Below are 10,519 nucleotides of genomic sequence, written 5' to 3' on the forward strand. Positions count from 1 at the left end.
AAACGTGTCATAATCCGCGCGTCGGTTAGAAGCTGATCGATTATACCGTCGTCCTTCTTTGTGAAAATAGCCGGGAATTCTAACTCTAATACGCAGCGATGGAGATAATCCCGGAAACTGACCCAATCTACAAGAAAAGTGAGAGTTACATGTAAAAACGGGGGGGGGGATTATATTATCATATTATTACCCGGCCGCATAAGAGTAGTCGATTCAAGGCATTCGTCTAGTTCTTTATTGAAGAGTTGCCTTTGTTGCTCAGTTAAAGCATCCTCCAGTAGAATACTTTTTATTATACCTACTCTACGCCACAGAGACTGGCTGTCTCTACACAGCTTATCTAATGACAGCCGGTTGCAGACATCGGTAATGAACTCGGTGGCAGACTTATGATTCATCTGGAAATATACAACACGAAATTGTTTATTTATTTTCTTATAAACTTAATCGACGCCGAGCATGACTCGGGATTAAAGGAGCGCGTTCATGAAAGTATCTCTCTACATGGAATAGAATTTCGCAATATCCCCCGAACGATAGCGAGTGAACCCCGGTAAAATGATGTCTCTGCTTTATCTCGTCTTCGACGTGCCGGCGAATGGCTATATATAGAACAAAAAATAGAGTGAATTGTAATATTCGCAAATTCAAAATGTAACACCCTCACCATGTCTTAGAAACTCCATACAACTATCTAAATCCTGTAGACGACTCAGACGTGGTGTAATCCAACAAATTCTGGTATCTTTAAAGTAAATTACAAGTCTGAACAGCAGTCAGTAAATTAAATGAAGTGTACCTACCGCTCATCTCCCTTAAAATATTAGTGAGCCGTCGAACGTCCAAGCCGAGAGATTTAACTTTAGCTATTTCACTTGATATTGCAATACGATCCTCGCCACATTCAAGCTGAATCACCAAACCGAATAGCACACCTAACTCCAACTGAACGCATCGCTCGTTACTGCTTAGATGTGTGAATCCAGACATATATTCCGACAGCGGGAAAAACTGAGCTTGATTGATGTACAGTTCCATCTCTGAGAATTGAAGCAATTATGTTTCATTCGATTTGAAATAAACATAACCATCGTCAACTCACCATAGATTCTCCGCTAGTCGCTACTAAGAATATCTGAAAGAACAAAAAGCCGTTGTATTCTACAATTTGAAGATACAAATCGTTTTTTTTCCTCACCTGATGTCTAGACACGATCTAATGAGCTAATATTACCACTGAAAAAATCAAACGATTTACAATTTTGAGATAAAGCATAAAGCGGCGTGATTACGCACCCCCTGCTGCGAATAGGATAATCGATTGCGTTACATAATCGCATCAGCACAAATGAGAGATTAAATGCACGGTAAATAGGACGCATTGCGAGACAAGCAAAGACACGATTACAAAAACATTAAAGGTCCAGCGGTTGTGTGATGATACCGCCGGTCATAACCTTGCGTTTACAATAGAAAAAACTTAAAGCATCTCGAAATTGTTCATAGGTGAATATAACTGTGTTCTTTCTGACGAATCCGGAATTAACACCCCCGGCAGAAGTTCTATCGAACAGAACTTTGCGATAGACATCGGCTGTCAAGCGATTTGCCTTGGATAAACCTTTTGAAGACGATTTTTGATCGCTACAATAATAGGTTTTAGCAGACAGGCCGATGAAAAGCTTGGATTGTGCTTCGATTTTGAACAGGCCCGGGGTCCGCTGATCAAATCGATTTCGAGAGACGCAACACGGCCGCGTCTCGTTAAACGAGAGAGGATTCGAGAGAAATTCCTGTCGATGATTGTCGCACGCGATGGCCGGGAAGTATTTATGGAAATTTTCGAAAAATTGCTTTGCCAATTCTGGTTTCACGACTTTAATTACATTATCAGAAGAGCATAAATAGTAAAAACTATCGGTATCCGAGTAGCAGAATCCAATAGATCGCGGTATAATGTATTTAGCAAAGCATGAATACCAAAAATCTAACATAACCTCTTTGGCCCGACCGTATATTACGTATCCGATATGATTAGGGTACTTCCAGACGTGTTTGCGTGGCTTCATTGCGACTTCAAATATACCAGATGTTAATCCGATCATCGATTTAAATCTGGGATTAGCTACCAAAGACCTGGCTTTCTGTTCCCGAACGATTTTTATCTGAGAATATCGAGAAGGATTCGATATCGTATATCCAATGGCGGAATTAGCTAGATTCTTATAGAAATCACCGATAGTCTTTTGAGAAGGATCTTGATCTGCCCGTCTCCTCGCAGCAGCGACACTCTCCACAAACGGCTTGAAACACTCGACAGGTTGAAATTCTAATGCTTGATGGACTTTCGTAACGATTAAACCGTGTTGTAGATACCATTTCAAAAGGCTTGATACAATGAGCGTTTTCGTAGCCTGACACGTCGATATCAAATATTTCTGCGGCCGTTTTAGAAATCCATTTTGCTCGGCGAACTCCCGCATATAAGGACCGATATCATCGCGTGATACGTAAGCGTGCTTGAATAGAGGACAATATTCGCTGAAATACTCCTTCAAATGTTGCGGTACGTGTATATCAACTTCCACAGCGCCATAGAATTCGTCATTTACGACTTTTTCTATAAGCCTAGATCTCGACAGAGTTCGAGATTTAACCATTGTGCTCTTGTCTGCAGATCGGATTATAGCCGCAATATCCGAACGCTGACGCATTACCCGCCAATCACACTCCGTTATGTATATCAAACGATAGCCTACTTGTTTGATGTACGCCAATTTTTTGCGCGTAGCCTCTGCCTTGGCATCGCGATCTGGACTATTTCCAAGAGGACAAACACAAGAATGTGCCCTGCATCCTAGAAATTCTAGTGCAACTGGTCCTTCCGGTGACCTGTAGTAACCATCAATCGGTATAGATTGTTTTCCAATACGATGTTCCGGTCCGTTAAATTGGTGTTTTATGTGGACACCCAGTGAATGAGACATATAGTTTAACCATTCGAGGGCCATATATCCGTAAATCGGCCCCGTCTTTGTCTTCGTAAATTGACTGAAATCTGCGTTCGGAGACCATAACACGGCGTGCCCACTTGGAAGTTTGCCTGAAAGTACGTAGGGGTAGAGTGCGTTGCAATCGATACCTATCACAGATTCGAGCAATAGGGCCTCGTCCTGATATATATGCTCGCGTATTTTCGTCACTCCAGCTTCGGCGTAACGCTGACCGACCACCGCTAATCCTCCGCGCAGGTTATCACGAATCAAAGTGTGAATATGGCTATATTGCTTATTCAGGAGCGTAAACAATGGCGGTATACTATTGAATAGTATACGATTGGCTAAAGACGGGAGAGAGATACCGTCTTTAGAGATGTCGACTCCTTTCGAGGCAAACAGTTGTTTTTGTTTATTCAAAGCCTCCAGTAAAGGACCCACGTCGAGTTTTATATAGAATGTTAACCAGTCCCTGAAGGTGCGCATGTGATGTTCTCCCCAAATTGAGACGCACCAGCTATACTGCTCGTCAGTGATATTAGATCGTTTCAGCTTATTATAAAAATGTTTCTTTTCAGGGAGATATCCCACATCCAAAAGTGATAATTCACTGAACCAATTGTATGGGAAATAAGCCTTATTTCCTGATGTACAGTTATAGCTTCGTACGTACGATTCGTAACTTGTACCAGCCGGCTGGTATAATATCACGTCCAGAAATCGGAAACGATAAGTGGAAATGCACATATACGCAGAGTCTCTCTTTATGACACTAATCTCGTCGCCCAAGTATTTTACGAGATAAGGCATAATCAAAGGTAAATCGTAGCGTGATCCGTTGTAAGCAAATACTGGGAGTTGTTTTAAATGCGACAAAAAACGTTGTTTTATCCTGGTAACGGGATTCGCACGTTTACAATCGGGCTCATTTATATCCATTTCAAACTCGATGTAATCTAATCGATCGAGTGCATATTGAAACTGTCGACACAATGAATCGAAGCATAGGCTTTGAATATTTTCAAATTCCGCTATCATACTCCCAATCATTATTTCAGGATCACCGTCTGAGATTATTACCCGTGGTTCTTCGAATCCTGGGAAGTTGCTTGCGTAGGCGACTGCAACGGGTATGTGTCGGTCGACATATTTGACTCTGGCCGTGTCTTGGGGGGTCGAACCTTTTTCTAGTATACTCTCAAAATCAAACACTAAATTATAAGGATATATGCGTAAATCTTGTGGGACATTAATACCCAAGTCATCTAGCTCTTCGAAGATGGTCAAGCCAGGCTTGAATATCCCGCCGGGGTAGTGGTTGATTACCATCGTCGAACACGTGTGTCGATCTAGGTCAAATTTCTTGGTGAACAACCCTCTGCAGCTTCCACAGGCATAATTTTTACAGTACAATGATATATTTATAATAAGGCTGAAGTGATTTTTCTCGAGGTGGAGATGAATCTTTTTCGCTGTATCCCGACCACCGCATCGCAACAAATATCCGACACCCTCCTTCAGAGTATAGACCGATATCGAAATATTAAAACTCGATTCTATGTTCTCTAGATCAGACATGGCGACACCTAAGTTAGGTCTAGGATATATCAAAGAATATTCCGATACCAACGATAGTGTTTTTGCCTGTAGCTCGTTATCGGTGTAATTCATGTCACATAGCACCACCGCTATAGCGCGAAATGCACAAAAATTATCGTCGTACGGCTGACCGCGTCTGTTTTTTAATAAAGTTAAAATATGTCGCGACGTCAGCGCTGTGCGTGATATTGTTGTTGACGGACAACCGATTAATCGAATGTTGGATTTGTATACATATACCGTTAGATTAGTGACTGCAAGAACGACGCTTTTCGTGTCTTGTCGCTGAAAGCGTGCACTCTCAAAGCCAGACGATAGATCCATGTCTTGAATAAATCCCACGAAATCGGTACGATTTGATATCATCCGAGGCGTGTCCAATACTGCCCCCACATTCTCAGACGGATGAAAATATCGGGTTTGATCCGTCTCGACGTTGTGTAATATAAAGCCAAAACTATGATTAATTCTAAAAGCGCTATGCTGCGAATCGAAGATTTTCTCCACATCTGCTATAACATCATTCGGAGTACGATTGAATATTCGGAAATTGTATAGCGTTCGAGATTGATGTGGATGTAATGTCGACGTGCGAATTGATCCCCAGTAATCCTGTATCGTCGTTGCTAAATCCGCCGATAATCCTGTGATATCTGGTTGATCTATGTCAGATACTAATCTAACGAGATTTCGTCGCCTAGCCATTGCTGAGAAAACACACACAAAAAAACATACATTCAATAAACAGACAGATATATATTATTCGAACGAATCATACTATGGATCTATTTAGCCAGACGTGTTGCCTATAGGAGTGTAGTATTGAATCGTAGATCGCACGGCGCTCATCTCTCGCAAGTATGTTATCTTTGCTCGCTTGACACGATCCAGCGCCATCGCCATGCGTAGCTTTTGATTAGGGTCTCGCGCAATGATGTCGTCGATTTCCGATTGAATTCGTTCGAAATCTTGTTTAAATCTATCGGGGTCAGGGAAAGGGAATTTCGACATCACATCGTCAACTTCACCGAGTATCGAAAATAGACTCTCGGTAGGGTTAACCATGATCGCGTCAATTACGGTCATTTTAATATGCTCGAAGGCGTGCTTGCCGTATTTTTGCTGTCGGGGTTTTCCTGTAACGTTCGTGATATCCTCGTCGGCAGAACTGATATCTTCAAAAATATTTGATAGATCGGACATAGCAGCATTTCCAATAGGAGTATAGTATTTTATGGTCGACCGCGCAGCGGACATTTCACGTAGACATATCTTTTTCGCACGCTTGGAACGATCTAGCGGTATCGCCAAGCGCAGTTTCTGAGAAGGATCTTTCACAAGCATATCGTCGATTTCCGACTCAATTCGTACGAAATCGACAATAAATCTCTCAGGGTCGGGGAAAGGGTGTTTTGATAAGATATCGTCGATTTCGACGAGCGCTGAGAATATAGGCTCGGTAGGGCTGACTTTGATTGCCTCAATCAGAGTCATTTTAAAATGCTCGATGGCTTGCCTGCAGTATTTTCGCTTCCGCGGTTTCGTTGTCGTCTCTATATTATCATCCTCCCCGGAGCTAGCATCCTCGGCGATGTTCGTCGGAGCGCGGATAGTATCATTTTCAGTCATCATGATAATTTGCAATACACATCGAGCTGACCACGAGCGTGCTTTTATCCTCCGAGCACAGACCTTTTTCTCTCGCCGTGTTTCCGCCTCCTCTCTCTCCCTTGAATATAAATATTAGACTGATTTCCTTTCTGATATCATAAACCGTCTTTTTCGAGTATAAAAAATCGAATAACGAGAACATGGCCGGTATTAATCCGTATGCAATTTCCGCACCAAAAAGAAAATTGGATACGTTTTTGAAACGAACGAACGCGTCCGATATTCAGAGCTTCGATCGCTTGGAATTACTCTGCGATGGGACAGTTAATTTTGACGGCAGAATACAACTTGCTTCGACTACAAGGCGCGGACCGAAAATGATGTATATGAAGGTCATGCTCACCGATGGCGTCAAATCTGTACCCGGGGTTGTCTTCAACGGAAAATTGTTTGAATCTATTGAAGCTGGGTATAGGAAAGGCCATACTCTGGGATTTCGCAACATCAAAGTATCAAAAGATTCCAGAACGGATTCCCGTCGCTTATCATCGGTCATTATTCCAGCGTCGAGAAATCAGATACACGCTTGACTGCACCGAAAGTGATGGTGTTTCAATATGCTTCTGGTAAAGATATCGAGAAAGGTGTATTCGACGACAAAGTCGTAAATCTCCGAGGAGTCTGTATATCTGCAGATTTCGAGTCTTTCTCATCAATAAAATCCAACAGACATCTATACACATACTGTATGCTAAACAACGATGTAGCGATTGCCTTGAAACACTGGAGTGTCACACCTCTTTTTGAGGTTGACCAATACTATGACGTGACCCATCTTAAAGTCCAAATTCGAGATGGTAAGCGGGAGTTGTTTCTCCAGGATTATACACGCATATCAAAGGAATGAATACACATCGATATTTATGGAACACTTTCATCGTAAAATATATATATATCCGGTTTATTGTCGTGGAAATATTATATGTTTTTGTCGTGGTATATGTAATAAAAGTATATTCAGATGGATCTGTTTTGTGATTGAATCTTGAAACTCAGCAGCGAGTAACGGTAATATGCAGCATCGTGAGATGTTTCGAGCGACACCCATTATGCAACCTACATACAACGGAAATTATACTTCACGCTATTCTAGAATCGTTGTATCAATTGACCAACACAAATCACGAATCCTCATTTATGCAGAGCTACTATCACCATACGTGACTAAAAACTCATTCATCACATACCCACAAACGACAATTGTCACACACGCTTCCCCCGAATCAGGTCAGATATGTCACGATACACGCGAACTCAAATCATACAAAAACGATTCTGATTCAATAACGGATACTCCACACAACCTATGGCTATACTCGATTGAACCGGGGATCATCGATTGAGAGACACAAGCGAAGTAATGTACCACCCGAGTTTTAAAATATGACTCGGAGCAAGGAGGTACCCGAATCCAACATTTCTTTGAACCCGATCGCTCCACGCCTGACTGATAGTTAATAGCCTTGATATTACTCGCCTGATAATAAAACGATATTCACCGCAAACGAGTTTTGACACGCAGATAGCAACCGTACTCAATTCCGGAAAGCGCGACACGATAGGTAAGCCGCGTTTTGAAATCAACAGACAGAACCAGTTACCAATCCACTCATAAATAACAAGTCACGCTACAACCGCAAAAATTACGTCAGGAATATTACACCAAACTCATTTCAACCGCAACTCAGACAGCCACATATCGATCAGATCGCTTGCAGCAATCCGTCACGGAGGGGAACTACCCACTGCATTTCTGCAAAATGCGTAAGTCCGTTATCCTTTGTTTCTTTTTTATATTGGAGAAGTTGGTTTCCTTAAGTTAAAAGACCGTATGCGGGCATCGCGCTCTTTTCTCCACTACTGTCGCGGGCAATGTTCACTCTAATTTTCGACGAGTCTGCGCACACTCACGAACTCACTGCGCAGACCCTTGTATAACATTGCGTAACGACTAAAAGATAGATCATCACTTCGGATTTTTTGTGCGCAACTTAGATTTTCTGTGCGCAGAGACCATGTCAGCACTGCGCATTTGCGCACGTGCGCAGCTTGGAGGGAACATTGGTCGCGGACCATTTTTCAAATTTCGTAGCGGTTGCGTGCCGCATGAATTCGATATCGATATACAATAGGCTACACAGCTTAGCATGTACGATTTAAAACTTATTGGTAATACAACTCAGTGTTATCTTACATATAGGCGATGAGCATATAGTTACCACAAAAGAAGTAATATTTTATCAAGGGATTACAAACACAACAAAAATCAAAATAATAAATTTCATTTTATTCTGATTTCTGAGCTGTGCACTAAATCTGGCAACGATTTTCAGCGACTAAGGAATCGATATTGGGGCTAGCGAGAGATGCAACTAAATGAAAGACCAACTTCACATAAAGCTTGATTTCATAGCGAAGCCCTATAATAAGCCGTTTTCTACGAAGGATATTCCGAGAATTATCAACGAAAAACTCGAATAACTCCGCTTCTACAAGTCGGAATTGACTCAAATTTGTTTTGCATCGTCTTTGAAGACAGCTCAACAATTTCATGGGGTTGAAAGAAAAACTTGAGATTTTTTTTTAAATTTTTAATAATAAATTAAAAATTTCAATTCAAGATTGCACGGCCTTTACTGGTTGGAATTAAGTCAAATTTGGTGTGCATCGTTTTCTTGGACAACCTGACGATTTAGTCAATAGGCGAGTGAGATTTGGAAAAAAAAGTTTTTTTAGAACAACCCTACTGCACAGTGCACACGCAAGGTTCACCACACTGCTCCACTTTCGTTACATTATGTGCTGCATAAGGCTAACAGGAAAAGCATTATCACGACCATTGGTGGTTCTATTATATGATATCCATCATCTCACGGCACCGACGTACAATACGATTCACGAGCCTCTATTATGCGACAGTGTTGGGATGACTCGAGTCACCATTTTTGCATGACTTGACTTGACTCGAGTCACTTTGCTAAAATGACTTGACTTGACTCGGCGTATCAGAAATAAGGATTGACTCGTGACTCGGAGCAAAATTCACGAGTCAATTTCAAGTCATCAAGTAATCGGTGTCGATAAGAATCACTGTATCTTGGATATGTTCGGATTGTTCGCGAAACGCTTGCGTAACCCGTGAGAGCGACCAATCATTCAATGACCGTGCGTTTCACCGAGCCTCGATTGTTCTCTCAAAAATAAATTGACCGCAAACGAGGTGACCGAAGCTTACAGCTTAAGTTATCGTAACTCTAGTAGTAAAGTAATAGAATAACAAAATGTCTATTTCTGTTCTCTGTTAACCAATCCTCTTGTTTTATTGACATTGGAGTCGAAAATAGTTTATATAGTCCATTGGCGCAGGCTCGAATGGTAGCCTGTCAAATCTATTTGTAAATGGGTAATGTACTGCATCTTATCAATTCGTTTCCATATTCTATATTGTGGCTGGTAACTATGAACTGAGGCTACGCAATTACGTATATGTGAGCGATACAGCGCCTGCTTGTGTGTATATTTAACTCTATATTCGTTCATCGGTTCGGAATCAATGACCACTCAAACTGTATTTCAGACTGCTAGCAAATTGCAATGACGTAATCATGCCTCATACATACTTCGAGAAGGCAACTTGACTTGAAATATGACTTGACTCGTGAATGGTTTGAATTTAAAATCTGTGAGCAGCGATCTGTTCATAGATTTACTGATTCCACTTTTGGTTCAGTTCCAGGGCACACAATGCTGACAGCATCACAACCATGTTAGCTTCAAACACACTTCTACTATGTGTAGATAAAATAAAATACCCCAATTCTACGCATACTGACAACGAATCTACCTAAGACACGCCCGAATCGTTTTTTGTAAGCACATTTCTGAAATAATTAAAAATGGAATGGCCAATCAGAAATCCCACTCGTGATCCAAATTATGTCAATCTCGTTGTAGCTATCCCGCTATGATAATAAGTATTTACCTTAGATCAGGTGTTCTAAAACTTTTTAAGACTCCCCCTCCCCTTATGATGGTGTAAGATTTCGCGCCCCCTTGTCGTCATATCACAAAACGCAAACAGGATGCTAGCAAACCTAACGGGTAGTTTGATGGCATGGAAGGTTACGACTGTGTTCTTGACTGAGATTTTTAAATATGTAATTAAGACTTAACGCAGAGCAGTAAACATCAATTGGATGTATATCGCGCGGAGCGCGAAAAAAAAATTCAGTTGAGCTCAGCTTCGCGCCCCC

At 41.5% G+C, this 10,519-nt stretch overlaps 1 protein-coding gene across 4 annotated transcripts; it reads right to left on the reverse strand.

Moving 5' to 3' along the window:
• Positions 1-397: 397 nt before the first annotated feature.
• Positions 398-8,128, reverse strand: LOC145442624 (uncharacterized). Of its 4 annotated transcripts, XM_080320588.1 has the most exons (5): positions 6,610-8,128; positions 1,103-6,324; positions 804-1,040; positions 668-745; positions 398-602 (listed from the first exon to the last, which is right to left on the reverse strand). In XM_080320588.1, exon 2 carries the CDS (start codon positions 5,298-5,300, stop codon positions 1,416-1,418), a length of 3,885 nt encoding a protein of 1,294 aa, XP_080176714.1. In that variant the 5' UTR covers positions 5,301-6,324; positions 6,610-8,128; the 3' UTR covers positions 398-602; positions 668-745; positions 804-1,040; positions 1,103-1,415. The 4 variants fall into 3 exon arrangements, with proteins under 4 accessions (XP_080176714.1, XP_080176712.1, XP_080176715.1 ...); XM_080320586.1 differs by having other exon boundaries at positions 804-6,324; XM_080320587.1 differs by having other exon boundaries at positions 804-8,128.
• Positions 8,129-10,519: the final 2,391 nt, after the last annotated feature.

This window comes from Botryllus schlosseri, chromosome 7, assembly GCF_051294905.1.
Source record: "Botryllus schlosseri isolate E-star chromosome 7, Bs_hap1, whole genome shotgun sequence".
NCBI lineage: Eukaryota > Metazoa > Chordata > Ascidiacea > Stolidobranchia > Styelidae > Botryllus > Botryllus schlosseri.